This window comes from Anomaloglossus baeobatrachus, chromosome 1, assembly GCF_048569485.1.
Source record: "Anomaloglossus baeobatrachus isolate aAnoBae1 chromosome 1, aAnoBae1.hap1, whole genome shotgun sequence".
Classification (NCBI taxonomy): Eukaryota; Metazoa; Chordata; class Amphibia; order Anura; family Aromobatidae; genus Anomaloglossus; species Anomaloglossus baeobatrachus.
The window spans coordinates 359,888,142-359,902,436 of record NC_134353.1 but is presented as its reverse complement, the minus strand read 5'-3'; the positions used below and the strand labels follow the sequence as shown (position 1 = coordinate 359,902,436).

General features: G+C 47.4%; 1 protein-coding gene across 2 annotated transcripts in view; it reads left to right on the top strand.

Annotated features, from left to right (window-relative positions):
* The window catches only part of ELP1 (elongator acetyltransferase complex subunit 1), a 216,587-nt gene that overhangs the window by 149,942 nt on the left and 52,350 nt on the right, over positions 1 to 14,295 (top strand). For both annotated transcript variants that reach the window (XR_012754623.1, XM_075352448.1), the window contains exons 23-25: positions 7,843 to 7,980; positions 8,157 to 8,242; positions 10,963 to 11,108. Coding sequence is in view for 1 of the 2 variants with exons in the window: in XM_075352448.1 (XP_075208563.1) it covers positions 7,843 to 7,980; positions 8,157 to 8,242; positions 10,963 to 11,108 (370 nt within the window). In the remaining variant the exon portion in view is untranslated. The remainder of the gene's footprint in view (positions 1 to 7,842; positions 7,981 to 8,156; positions 8,243 to 10,962; positions 11,109 to 14,295) is intronic.

Sequence of the window (14,295 nt, the reverse complement as noted above, 5' to 3'; positions counted from 1 at the left end):
TCACCCGGACGTGTTTCAGGAGATCTGTTGCCGCTGGGGGGTGCCGGACGTCGACCTCATGGCGTCCCGGCACAACAACAAGGTACCGGCGTTCATGGCACGGTCTCAAGATCCCAGAGCTCTGGCGGCAGACGCCTTAGTTCAGGATTGGTCGCAGTTTCAGCTCCCTTATGTGTTTCCTCCGCTGGCACTGTTGCCCACAGTGTTACGCAAGATCAGGGCCGACTGCTGCCGCGTCATCCTCGTCGCTCCAGACTGGCCGAGGCGGTCGTGGTACCCGGATCTGTGGCATCTCACAGTCGGCCAACCGTGGGCACTACCAGACCGACCAGACTTGCTATCTCAAGGGCCGTTTTTCCATCTGAATTCTGCGGCCCTCAACCTGACTGTGTGGCCATTGAGTCCTGGATCCTAGCGTCCTCAGGGTTATCTCAAGACGTCATTGCCACTATGAGACAAGCTAGGAAACCAACGTCCGCCAAGATCTACCACAGGACGTGGAAAATTTTCCTGTCGTGGTGCTCTGCTCAGGGTATTTCTCCCTGGCCTTTTGCCTTGCCCACTTTTCTGTCCTTCCTTCAATCTGGACTGGAAAAGGGTTTGTCGCTCGGCTCCCTTAAGGGACAAGTCTCAGCACTCTCTGTGTTTTTCCAGAAGCGCCTAGCCAGACTTCCACAGGTACGCACGTTCCTGCAGGGGGTTTGTCACATCGTCCCTCCTTACAAGCGGCCGTTAGAACCCTGGGATCTGAACAGGGTGCTGATGGTTCTTCAGAAACCACCATTCGAGCCAATGAGGGATATTTCTCTCTCACGCCTTTCGCAGAAAGTGGTTTTTCTAGTAGCAGTCACTTCACTTCGCAGAGTGTCTGAGCTAGCTGCACTGTCATGCAAAGCTCCCTTCCTGGTGTTTCACCAGGACAAGGTGGTTCTGCGTCCGGTTCCGGAATTTCTCCCTAAGGTGGTATCCCCCTTTCATCTCAATCAGGATATCTCCTTACCTTCTTTTTGTCCTCATCCAGTTCACCAATGTGAAAAGGATTTGCACTTGTTAGATCTGGTGAGAGCACTCAGACTCTACATTTCTCGTACGGCGCCCCTGCGCCGCTCGGATGCACTCTTTGTCCTTGTCGCTGGCCAGCGTAAAGGGTCACAGGCTTCCAAATCAACCTTGGCTCGGTGGATCAAGGAGCCAATTATCGAAGCTTACCGTTCGGCTGGGCTTCCGGTTCCCTCAGGGCTGAAGGCCCATTCTACCAGAGCCGTGGGCGCGTCCTGGGCTTTGAGGCACCAGGCTACGGCTCAGCAGGTGTGTCAGGCGGCTACCTGGTCGAGCCTGCACACTTTCACGAAGCACTATCAGGTGCATACCTATGCTTCGGCGGATGCCAGCCTAGGTAGACGAGTCCTTCAGGCGGCGGTTGCCCACCTGTAGAAAGAGGCCGTTTTACGGCTCTCTTACGAGGTATTATTTTACCCACCCAGGGACTGCTTTTGGACGTCCCAATTGTCTGGGTCTCCCAATAGAGCGACAAAGAAGGGAATTTTGTTTACTTACCGTAAATTCCTTTTCTTCTAGCTCTAATTGGGAGACCCAGCACCCGCCCCTGTTTTTTTTTGTGTACACATGTTGTTCATGTTGAATGGTTTCAGTTCTCCGATATTCCTTCGGATTGAAGTTACTTTAAACCAGTTTATAATTCTTTTTCCTCCTTCTTGCTTTTGCACCAAAACTGAGGAGCCCGTGGGAGCACGGGGGGTGTATAGGCAGAAGGGGAGGGGCTTAACACTTTTGAGTGTAATACTTTGTGCGGCCTCCGGAGGCATAGCCTATACACCCAATTGTCTGGGTCTCCCAATTAGAGCTAGAAGAAAAGGAATTTACGGTAAGTAAACAAAATTCCCTTCTTTACTCACCCTCCCCGGCTCCCACATCCTGCAGCGTCCTCTCTCCTTGCTATACAATATATCATATTTAGGATTTTGGCTGCATCTCCCTGCCTGGTGGCAGGTCTGCTTATCTTATTGTATTTGAATATCTGGCATGGCTGGTTTCTTGGCGTCAGCGCCGGATACTACCTCATGGTTAACCGAGGCAAGAGATATTTTTTCTGAGAAAGAATTTGCTCAGAAAAAATTTCTGCCATCATATACAACGGCATTTAAAGAGATCACTAAGACCTATAAGGAACAAACAACGAGCTGGTGGGAGGTACAGAGCCTGGACAATTATATAAAAAACGGAATAGTACCAAGGGGCTTGCGTATTTCGCTACTACCTGCACCGAGGTGCCGTACCCCTCAGTTAGTGAGTGCATGGGAAAAAGAAGCAACTGCTAGTTCCTTGAGGCTGATGAAAATTCTGCTGACAGAGGAGAGGGTTTGTCTTGAGGCTTTGGATAATAAACTGAAAGAACAGATTGAATTCATTAAGACCTTTCAGGGAGAGGTTGATTTTGTAGCCAAAGAGAACCTTCTACAGAGTACAGTAGAGAAATACCAGTATCGAATTAAGGAGAGGAAGCACAAGCAATTTGTGCGGGATCTCCAAGATTTTAAAGAAAATAAGGTTTATCAGTTTGTTCCAACGGAGGGGACGTCCGCCAGGGAGCGGGAATCGGACCTCTCGTCTACGGAGACAGAGGCCTCTGACTCAGAGAGTAGACATCCCAATTCGTTTAACCAACAGAGAGGGAGAAAATTCCATAAGGGTAACTTTAGAGGGAATCGCCAATACCCCATTGGCTCAAATAACGGCTCTTTTTTAGAGAGACAACATTTTTTGAGGAGCCACAAAACAAAAAGCAAAGAGTAGATTCCCAAATTATTAATTTGTCCAGGCGACCTCTCACCAGTGCCGAAATGTCGGTCCTAAGCAAGGGACTTTCTTTTGTGCCCACTAGCGACATGTCCATTTTTGACTTTATTGTTGACCTAAACTTGTTTATCAGGAAACTCCGTTGGAGAAAGTTCTTTAAATTAAAGGATAATCGATTGTGTGAGGAGTTAAATATACCCTCTGATATGTTGGGTGATGTTAGATTGCTGGCTAATCTGGATATGCCCACTACTACTAACACTGGAAGGGGTCCCTTCACCAACCTTAAAAATCCGAGCACCAAAATGCCTCCAAGTACCACTGATATTTCAGCTATAGACATCTTTTTGAATTTAGTGACCCGTGATGTGTGTGAATCATTTGGAAGCCCTCATGACCAACGGGCGTGTTTATCAAAATCGGTAGCCAGTAATCTTGTAACGCAGAGTAATAATCTTACTAAATTTGAGATGAAGGCTCTCTGTATGTTGGAGAAGGACAAGACAATTACCATTAAGCCCTCCGATAAGGGGGGCAATGTGGTTGTTTTGGATTCTCAAGATTATCGTAAAATTTGTTTGGATGGTCTAAAGGATATGGCTACATACAAGAGAGTCTCTAGTAGTCCGCTGGAACTCTCCAAAAAAACATTGAGAGACCTGCTTGGTAAAGCAAAGGCAGATGGGCTGATTGGTGCTGATGAATTTTCCTTCTTATTCTCTGACTACCCGGTGATGCCCACGTTCTATGTCCTGCCTAAAATTCATAAGGGGACCACACCCCTAAGAGGTCGACCCATAGTTTCTGGCGTCGGCAGCATAGGACAGAACGTGGGCATCTATTTGGATGAAATCCTTAGTCCATTTGTGACATCATTACCCTCCTATATCCGTGATAGTATGGATTTCATGAAGAGGATAGAGGGGGTCACGGTGGACTCTGAGACTTTCCTGGCAAGTATTGATGTAGAGAGTTTGTACTCTTCAATACCCCATGAACAAGGTATAAGGGCCGTGGAGTATTTTTTGTCAACAAGGGGTCAGCAGTTTGAGGTTCATAACCAGTTTGTTCTATCCCTGTTACACTTTGTCTTGTATAACAACTTTTTCACGTTTGACGGTTCGATTTACCACCAGCTCAGGGGCACTGCAATGGGGAGCCCCTGTGCTCCCTGTTATGCAAATCTGTTCCTGGGCTGGTGGGAGGACACATGTGTGTTCTCCGAAAGAATGTCCAGGTATACGTCTATGATTGAAATTTGGACTAGGTTTATAGACGATATTTTTGTACTATGGAAGGGGCCTCGGGATGAGTTTACAAATTTTGTGAAAGATCTGAACTGTAACTCGATAGGCCTTAATTTTACGTTCGTCATCCATCCCAGCGAATTATCCTTTCTGGACTTATTGGTCTCGATAGACTCTCAGGGGGGCTTACAGACGACCATCTTCAGGAAACCCACTGCAACCAATTCTCTCCTAAATTGGAGAAGTCATCATCTTTTCCCTCTGCGACGCGGTATTCCGAAAGGTCAATACCTACGTCTCAGACGGAATTGCTCCACGAGGGATGAATTTGTTGAAAAGGCTAAAGACCTGAGGGAGCGCTTCCTTGATAAGGGTTACCCGAACCATATTCTCAAGGAGGCCTACCACCATTCTCTGAGCCAGGATCGGAACCGACTCCTTGTTCCAAAACCTAAAAAGGAGGAGAATGGTGGCTTGGTGAGATTTATCACGACCTTTACAAAGGGGGCAAACCAAGTGAGAGGTATTCTGGAGCGGCACTGGGGGGTCCTGAAGATGGACACTGATATTGCAGACACTATTGGTACACAACCGTCTATAACATTCCGAAAAAATCGTTCCTTACGTGACCGTCTGACGCACAGTCACTTTGTGGCCCCGGACAAACCAACAACGTGGCTCCCAAGTAAATCTACTGGGTGCTTTAGATGTGGGTCCTGTGTGGCCTGTAGTCACGTCCAGACAGGCAAGACTTACACTAGCACGGTCACGGGAGAGTGTCTAAAAATGAAGGACTTTATAAATTGCAAGACGAGGGGGGTAGTGTATTTAGCTACGTGTCATTGCGGGAAGCAATATGTTGGAAAGACCACCAGGGAGCTACGCCGACGGGTGGGTGAGCACCTTGGCGATATAAGGAATGAACGCGAAACTCCTATTTCCAGGCACATGAATGCACAGCACCCTGGCAACAGGGAGGCAATTACCTTCATGGGGATTTTGAGAGTGAATCCATCCCCAAGAGGAGGTAATTTGGATAGATTTCTCCTTCAAAAGGAAGCAAGGATGATTTTCAGACTGCGGACTTGTCGTCCTGAGGGTCTTAATGACCAGATTAATTATGGCAGCTTTATCTAAAATCTTGGGCTGAGGTGTACGTTGTGGTGGTTGATGGTGGTTTCGTCTTTTTAACCGCGCCAATGATCAGTTATATAAAGCCTTTCTGTTAGCCTACACCGGACCGTGGTTTTTGAGATAGTAGGCTTGTGGGAGCTATTATGGTGGTTGTGGGGTGCAGTGAATTTGCCCCTACAGTTCTTCCAGTATTTGATACCTTGTTGGGTTATCCCATGATTTATGTTCTCCCATTATTGTGCAGTGTTAGTTTGGTCCATGTCGACCCTATATATATTTCGATCCCTTATTCCCTCATTAACGTGTACATTGTTCAAGTGGCTCCAGAGAATCTAACAATATTACTGATTCATGACTAAGAGACTGATGAATGTGCTATGCTCTATAGAAGCCATTACTTATGTACCCCTACATTTTAGGAGGTACCAGTGATGGCAGTGATGGCTAACCGATTTAATGTATTACACTAATTTTTTGTGCTGTAAGAATCTCTTGGTTGTCCATTATGTTTTGCGCTGTGTGGCTGGTGCGTTCCAGAGTGGTACGCGGAAGTACCGCCTGTCAATTAATAATATTAGAATGTGACCCACGCATGCGCTGTGTGTGCGTTCCACTGTGGAACGCGGACGAACTTTGAACCAGCCGCGCGTGTGCTCTGGTGACCGCCCGGGCAGCATACACGCGATAGATGGAGAGCGTGATCTCGCGCATGCGCGGTGTGTGCGTTCCACTCTGGAGCGCGTAAGAACTATCACTCAGCCGCGCGTGCGCACTAGTGGCCTCTGGGACAACCTAGACCTGATGGATTGAGTGCGGATCGCACGGGCACAGTCATTTGAGTCCACCTGAACTGTAAGTTTGTTGGGCAGGATGGGTGAAATTATTCCGATCCGCCCTGCATGAATATGAGGATGTGTATACCTGCTCAGCTTGATAAGAATCTGGGCAGATCTTTCTATGTTTGTTTTTGGTGATCGATTAGTAAGGCTGCTGAAATATGTGCTCCCACTGATTGCAGGTGATACAGGAGTACTGAGAGGTATATAGGGTCGGGCTCTGGCAGTATACAGCGTCCCACTGGCCATTAGCACATACACTGAAAGCGGTGTGTGAACACACTTACTGAAAGCAAGTAGTGTAATGTAATGTATTGACCTGCCACTGCAGGCTTTACTTTCTTTTTCTCCCCTGAGGAACTCTCCTGTTACACGGAGAGGGAAACGCGTTGGGAGGGTTATTGTGTATTTACTGGGGTAGTTATCCTGACTTGGGTGCTGCCCTTGTAAGGGCGGAAGCTATTGCAGGGGCACGACAGGGGTAATGTAACTATACTGTTTATCCCCGGCTTTACGTCATTGGTCTGATGCCCGCCCGCCTTGGTCTATACAGTGGTGTGGATCCCTCAGGAGAAGAACTGGGTGAGATCCTTCCTTTTATTGTACTTCACTTTGCACTTTGATCTATTTTATTATTATATTTATTAAAAGTTAAATTTTAAATCCTTGCTATACAATATATCATATTTAGGATTTTGGCTGCATCTCCCTGCCTGGTGGCAGGTCTGCTTATCTTAGCGTCCTCTCTGAGCAGCGATGCATTTCAGCTGGATGTGTGCCCTCAACACATCCAGCTAAAGCAAGGCAGGGGCTGCAGTCAGCGGGCGCCCCCACAACCCGGGGCTGGAACAGCAGCCCCTCCACCACCCGCGGCTGGAGTCTGCACCCCCACCACCCGCGGCTGTAGTCAGCGGAACCCCCGCCCCTGGAGTCAGCACCCCCCCACCCCCGTGGCTGGAGTCAGCACGCCACCACCCCGCCAGCCTAGGCTGTAGTCAGCGGCACCCACCATCACCCGCGGCTGTAGTCAGTGGCCCCCCCCGCCGCCCGCGGCTGTAGTCAGTGGCCCCCCTGGAGCTGTAGTCAGCGTCCCCACCCCCGCGGCTGTAGTCAGCGCCCCCCCCCCACACCCCACGGCTGGAGTCAGCGGCCCCACCCCCTGCGGCTGGAGTCAGCGCCCCCCACCCCCACCCCTCGCGGCTGGAGTCAGCAGCTCCCCCACCACCCCCGGCAATCTTCAGCTCATAGAGCGCCTACCTCTCCCTGCCGGATGCCGCGCGCTCACCAGCTCCGCGTTGCCCGCAGCACAGTGATGAGGTGCAGAGTGATGACCTCATCACATTGGGCTGTGGGATGACGCGCCACCTTTCTGCTCTGCTCCATTCACAGTGCCTCCCCCCACCACATGGCTAATTTGCATGCGATGCCCTAGAAGAACTTCGCATGCACCTTAGTCATGTGCAGACTGCAGTAGTGGCTGAAGCGACACCGCGCCCCTCTGCTGCAGCTGTGACTGGGGCTCGGTGAAGGTGGTGGGCCCGGCTGGCCAGACGCTACATAAAGTTAAGTAAGTAACCGGCAGCGGTTACATTAAAAATGCTGTGCTGGGACCGGAGGAGCCAGGAAATGTACAACTTCTTACCTTTCTGCTACGCCCCCCCTGAAGCATGGCCGTCGGCGCCCTGTGCAACCGCACAAGTCGCACATGCCTAAAGCCGGCCATGGCAGTTATATCACACAGTGTGGATTGTCCCGATTCTGCTCTTAGCTGTGATTTTTCATTACTAATGGTGTGTCTTTGTTTACAGGGAAGAAGATGTAACTACTACAATGTATCCCACTCATTCACCTTCTACAGCCCCTTCCACCCATAAATCTGGAGCCAAGAAGGTTGACATAATCTGTGACATAATGAGAGTAGTCATGGAAAAATTAAATCCTCAGAAGTAAGTTCAAGATGCTCAGAATTTTGTTCTGTCATTGAAGATCTCTGTACTACTAAAATTGTTGAATTTGGGCTCATTTCACATCTCCATGTTCTGGCCATTTCTAGGCTCTATATGTGTGGATACGATAATTATAGCTCATCTGTCTTGTTAATTAACAATTTCTTTTTGCTTAGATACTGTTTATCAATACTTACATCTCACGTAAGAAAGTCAACGCCAGAGCTGGAAACTGCTCTTCAGAAAGTCCATGAGCTCAGAGGTAATATTTGCGAGATGTAATCTTTAACTTAAAGGTGCTTTCACACATCCGGCATTTCACCGATTTGACGGATCCGTCACAATCCAGTATAGTGCAACACAGTACAATGGCATCGCGGCAAGCTCCGGTCACATGCTGTGACTTTCAGCGATGCCATTGTATTAGTGGAGGATTGCGACTGATGACCTTGCGTTGCATCTGCTGCGCCGCGGTCAGTCATTTTTGGCCTGACCGTCGGGCGGAAACAACGCAGAATGTAACGTTTTTCGGGCCGTCAAAAGTAATACACCACGCAGTAATCCGTCGCAATCCGTCACGCTTGTAATGTATGTCTATGGTGCTGGATTCCGTCGTAATCCGTCTTCTTACGGAATCCAGCGCTAGATTCCGTCATGCTCTACTGAGCATGCCCAGCAGGTTTGGCACACCCACTGGGCTGTCCCAAACACAGACGGATCATGACTGATCCGTCAAAAAATGGATCCACAGCGGATGTAACGGACGCGACGGATCAGTTTTTTCACAGGATTCCTGTGAAAGGAATCCTGTGAAAAACACATCCGTTGCATTAGTTGACATCTAAAAACGACTGATCCGTTGCTGACAGATTTAAAAAAACGGAAATGTGAACCTAGGCTTAGTTCTGTGCGAGTTGCTCCAATATGCACAGATCTGGCTTAACAGCATATTCTTCTGACCGTTTCCCCAAATCTGCCTAAAACAGACACATTTTAACAGTACAGTTGTGGCCAAACATTTTGAAGTCTTACTTTTTCTTTAAATTTCTTGATGATCTAATAAATGATTGTCCCTAAATCAATCTTGTATAACAAGCTAGAGGTAATGCAAATTGCCACTATAAAAACCAAAACTTTTCGCCACAACTGTATATTGTATAAAAGCCACTCTAGTGTTTTTTTATAGTTTTTATTTTACCGCTGGAGTAGTACTTTTAAATGTAATCCCTTTGCCCGATGTCTTATACTTACCTGTTGCCATCTTTATCCTCTATCACCACTGCTCCCGCCGGTCTCCGGCAGTTTGTGAACTGCTTGCTCGCTGCAGTGTTTCATGGAGCGTGACGGAGGTCACTCTTCAATATGAGAACCACGCTCTATGAAACACTGCAGGATGAGAGCCAAAGCAAGGCTCTCATAGAGATCCTTGTTTTGGCTCTCACACATTTGCATTGATAGCTTCTTTCTTCCGGACAGTCAGATGTTGCAGTCATAAGATGGCACCGCTTGACCGGAGTGGCGGGGATAACAGGTGGATAAACTAGAGGGTGAGAAGAACACTAGGGGCAGGGACCTTCAATTAAAAGCACCACTTCAGCATTGAAAAACACAAAACAGAACTCTGGAATGGTGCTTAAATTCAACAGCGTATATGATTCATGTAAAGAGAATCAGTCAGCAGATTTTTGGTATGTAATCTGTAGCTACAGAGCCCCACGATTCCAGCAATGTGTCAATTACTGGGTGCAGCAGTTATAATAGAGTCACAGTTTTCTCTGCTTTTAAGGTCCAGTCACACTAAGCAACTTACCAGCGATCCCAACAACGATAGGGATCGCTGGTAAGTTGCTAGGAGGTTGCTGGTGAGATGTCACACTGCGACGCTCCAGCGATCCCACCAGCAACCTGACCTGGCAGGGATCGCTGGAGCGTGGCTACACGAGTTGCTGGTGAGCTCATCAGCAACCAGTGACCAGCCACACGTGCAGAGAGCAGGGAGCAGCGCACACTGAGCGCTGGCTCCCTGCTCTCCTAGTACAGCACACATCGGGTTAATTACCCGATGTGTGCTGCAGCTACATGTGCACAGAGCAGGGAGCAGCGCACACTGCTTAGCGCTGGCTCCCTGCTCTCCTGGCTACAGCACACATCGGGTTAATTAACCCGATGTGTCCTGCAGCTACACGTGCACAGAGAAGGAGCCGGCACTGACAGCTGAGAGCGGCTGAGGCTGGTATCAAAGGTAAATATCGGGTAACCAAGGACAGGGCTTCTTGGTTACCCGATGTGTACATTGGTTACCAGCCTCAGCAGAAGCCGGCTCCTGCTGCCTGCACATTTAGTTGTTGCTGTCTCGCTGTCACACACAGCGATCTGTGCTTCACAGCGGGACAGCAACAACTAAAAAATGGCCCAGGACATTCAGCAACAACCAACGACCTCACAGCAGGGGCCAGGTTGTTGCTGGATGTCACACACAGCAACATCGCTAGCAACGTCACAAAAGTTGTTCGTTACCAGCGATGTTGCTAGCGATGTTGCTTAGTGTGACGGGGCCTTTAGATCTAGCAGAGCTCAGTTGTTGAGCTGTGTACAGCCCCAATCTCACCACAGCTTTCTATGTACATTCTATAATAACAGAGAGCGGCTAATCAGTTCTGGTGATGTAATTGGATTAGCACTCACAAGGCCAGTTTTCCTATAGTGATAATCTCCTGCTGATAAAGTACTGATTGTATTGAAACAGCAGGACAAAGCCCAGTAAGTGACACATCACTGTAATCTGGGTCTCTGCTTCTACATTATGGAACTCTCAAATTACAAAGCAAAATTCTGCTGACAGATGATGGGAGCAGTCCTTGAAGGAATATTATTTTAGTGATACCTATTGCAGGAGATATAATATTATAATATAAAATTAAAATAATGCTTTCTATTTTTTCTTTCATCTCGCCTCATGGTACCACCTTATCATTGTTATAGAGAGTCCGTCATCTCCAGATGTAGTGAGTGCAGAGGAAGCATTGAAGTACTTGCTGTTCCTTGTGGATGTCAATGAGCTGTACGATCATTCCCTTGGAACATATGACTTTGATTTGGTCATTATGGTTGCAGAAAAGTCACAGAAGGTGAAATCACTTTTATATCTGTATTTTGATGGTTAAAAATAATGATACAGGATGTAAATGCATTTTCTCTTTTTTCAAGGAATGTATACATTTAAGTTGATAAATGTTGATGCAATCTCCACGTGGAGTGAATATAAAATATGATGTAAATAGATGTTTGTGATGTTTATGGTATAATACAACGTTTCTTTACAGAAAGTGGTTTATACTGTATTTAGTTTATTGTATAGGGTCCAAGTTTTGTACTATGGCATCCCTATTGGAAAACAAGCTTCACCATAGACTGCCTAGTAAAAAAACAAACAAACAAAAAAGTTAAATTCACTATGAATCAGTTACTTCTGTAAAAGACAAGCTAAGGGATCGCCATTAGCTGAAAGCCCTACTATAGTCAACCTTTAACTGGTCCTTTCACCAGTTTGAGCATGACACACTGGCCCCCTGGAGTAGTGGTTGGGGAGCTGAATAAAATGTAGCTTTTATTTTTTCATTTCTCCTCCATGTTCCCAAGATAGCATGCAAAGTGTAAGTTTATTTTAAATCCAAGGGGTTGTTACCAGGGGTGTGCCTATAAGAGCGTGTACTTCTTCCCCTGCATGAGGTTGACCAATCATAAACATACAGCAATATAGAAGAAAAAAAACACGCCCCCACAATATCTTACAGCAGGTTTTTAAATGTGAGGCATGTAAAGCAGAACTGTGTGTATGATGAAAAAGGGAGAATAGGGCCGAGACGAATATAATTACTAACACCTTTCTTCTCTTGGCAGTCAGTGTGGGGGGAGGAGGATACAGCAGAACTAACAGCATTGTGAGGGGAGACCTGCAGCTGCAGAGGTGTTTGCAATGAGACACGCACAGTTCTGCTGTACTGCCCCTTCCCCCATTCTGGCTTCCATGAGAGAAAGGTATATGTAATCACACTCATCTCTGCTCTGTTCTCAGGACTTTGTAATCACTCACAGTTCTGCAATAAGCTCATTGAAAACAGGGACATATAAGTATATAAATTACCTGAACTGTTGCCGACGTGTGTTGGAGGTGTCGGGGATCACCAGGGACAATGCTACACGTTTGGTGGACATCCACAGCGATTAGAAAACTGTGGGATGAAATTTTCTCCCTATATAACCATCTCACACAGTCGGAAGTGACCCCCAAGCCAGAGATAGCATTACTTTCCATGTTTAATGGATCAGTCCCCAAAATCCGTAAAGATCTCCTATCTTATTTTGTAATCTCAATGAGACAGATTATTCCCAGACACTGGAAAACATCCTATGAGTTGAAGAGAGTAGACTGGGTGGAAGCTGTAGATACTCTGCGCCGTATGGAGGAGCTGAGGGCATCTGACACAAACACAATTCAGACTTGGTTCACAACCTGGTATCCCTGGATTGAATTCAGAGAATCTCAACAATTTCAGATCTGGCTAACTCAAGGTACTCTAGAATAGAAGGGGTCTACGATTAGTGGGTCTTGCGACCGAGGTGACTGGTGAGGTGACATCATGGTGATATGTTTCTCTTTTCTTTTTCCTCTCCTTATTCTCCCTTCCTGCTTTATGTCTTACTTCTCTTGATTTCTTTCTATTTAATCTTTCTTATATTCTATCTTAAGGAATCCTAGAGTGGGAGTTCCTGAACCTGTTTCTTATAGTTGAGTAGTATGAGACAATCACATATGTTACAGTGTACGTCAGACAATTACTACGAGGGGCTTTCCTATTGTTGTGTTTTGATTGTTTTTTCTCTTGGAAAAGAGACACTCCCATAGGGTTTCAGGGATCAGTATAATATCAATCTGATCCCGATGAGACCCTGGAAACCTTATTTCCTATATGCAGAGGATGTCGTTAGCGTCGAAACTTATTGTTGGACTGCCTCTTCAATATAAACATACACTAAAAGAAATGTAACTGCCAATTGAAAATTATACTTTTTGTAACCTTGATTTGATACAAATATATAATAAAGATATATTAAACATAAATTACCTGAACTGACATGTAAATAGTTTTAATTTTCATTTTCTTCATCGTTCCTTATGGGAGACCCAGACCATGGGTGTATAGCTTCTGCCTCCGGAGGACACACAAAGTACTACACTAAAAAGTGTAGCTCCTCCCTCCGAGCATATACACCCCCTGGATAACCAAATCTAGCCAGTTCAATGCTTTGTGTTCAGGAGGCACACATCCACACATGCATTCTCATCTGATTTTTGATTTTAAAGAGTTTGAAGAAAAGCGGGTCCAAGCTGGACCCCCGGCATGTCCCTTCTCACCCCACTGTGTCGGCGGTGTTGTTAAGGTTGATTTCAAGGCTGGAGCCTTACATGCCGCGCTCCTTCACCATCCCTCGGGCTCTGGCTTGAAGTGGGAGCCAGCACGGTTCTCACTGCTTTGCAGGAGACCGGTCTCCATCCGCAGCCCTTTCAGGACCCTGCCGGACGGAGCACTCATCCCTCAGGGACCTGGCCCTGCGTCTCACAAGCTAGGTATTTGAGACGTTATTGCAGGGGGTCCTTTGCATCTTTATTGTTGGGGAGAGTGTGTCAGGTTACTTTGGTGACATTTCCGGCCGGTTCTCTGGTTTTCACCTGAGAACCGCGCCGAGGGTGCCTGCTCGCCGGCCGCATTGAAAAATTTAGGCCCCGGCTTCGGCTGCGGCCTACTTTCGTTTTCACTGCCCCTGCATGTCAGTCATGCAGAGGGACAGTGCGGCGCCGCCCAACGGCCGTTTAGCACAGGGGAGGACACTCCTCTCTGAGGAGATGTTTCCCTCCCCTGTATATCTCCTTGGCCCTCCGGTTCCCGCTCTTGGACTAGGCCCCGCCCCCCTCCTCCCTCCGGCGCCATTTTATCAGCGTTCTCACACTGATCGGCGCTGGCTGCTGCATCTCTGCAACCTGTTTGGGGGTCCGAGCTGTGGGATCCGGAGGGCACACAAAACGGTCTGGTAAGCCACAACCTCTGGTTGTGGACTTTCTTATACACTCTCTGGGGGTCATTCTGAAGGAGTGTGTTCTTTATTGCAGAGCCTCCACCTCAGCAGCATGTCTCACACTAGGAGCAAGGCTGTACTCAATATGCACTGCATGTAAGCTCGTACTGCCTGAACCGAGCACATATCCACATTGTGATGCCTGCTCTGACATGGTGGTGTCTCAGCCTGGAGTCTCCC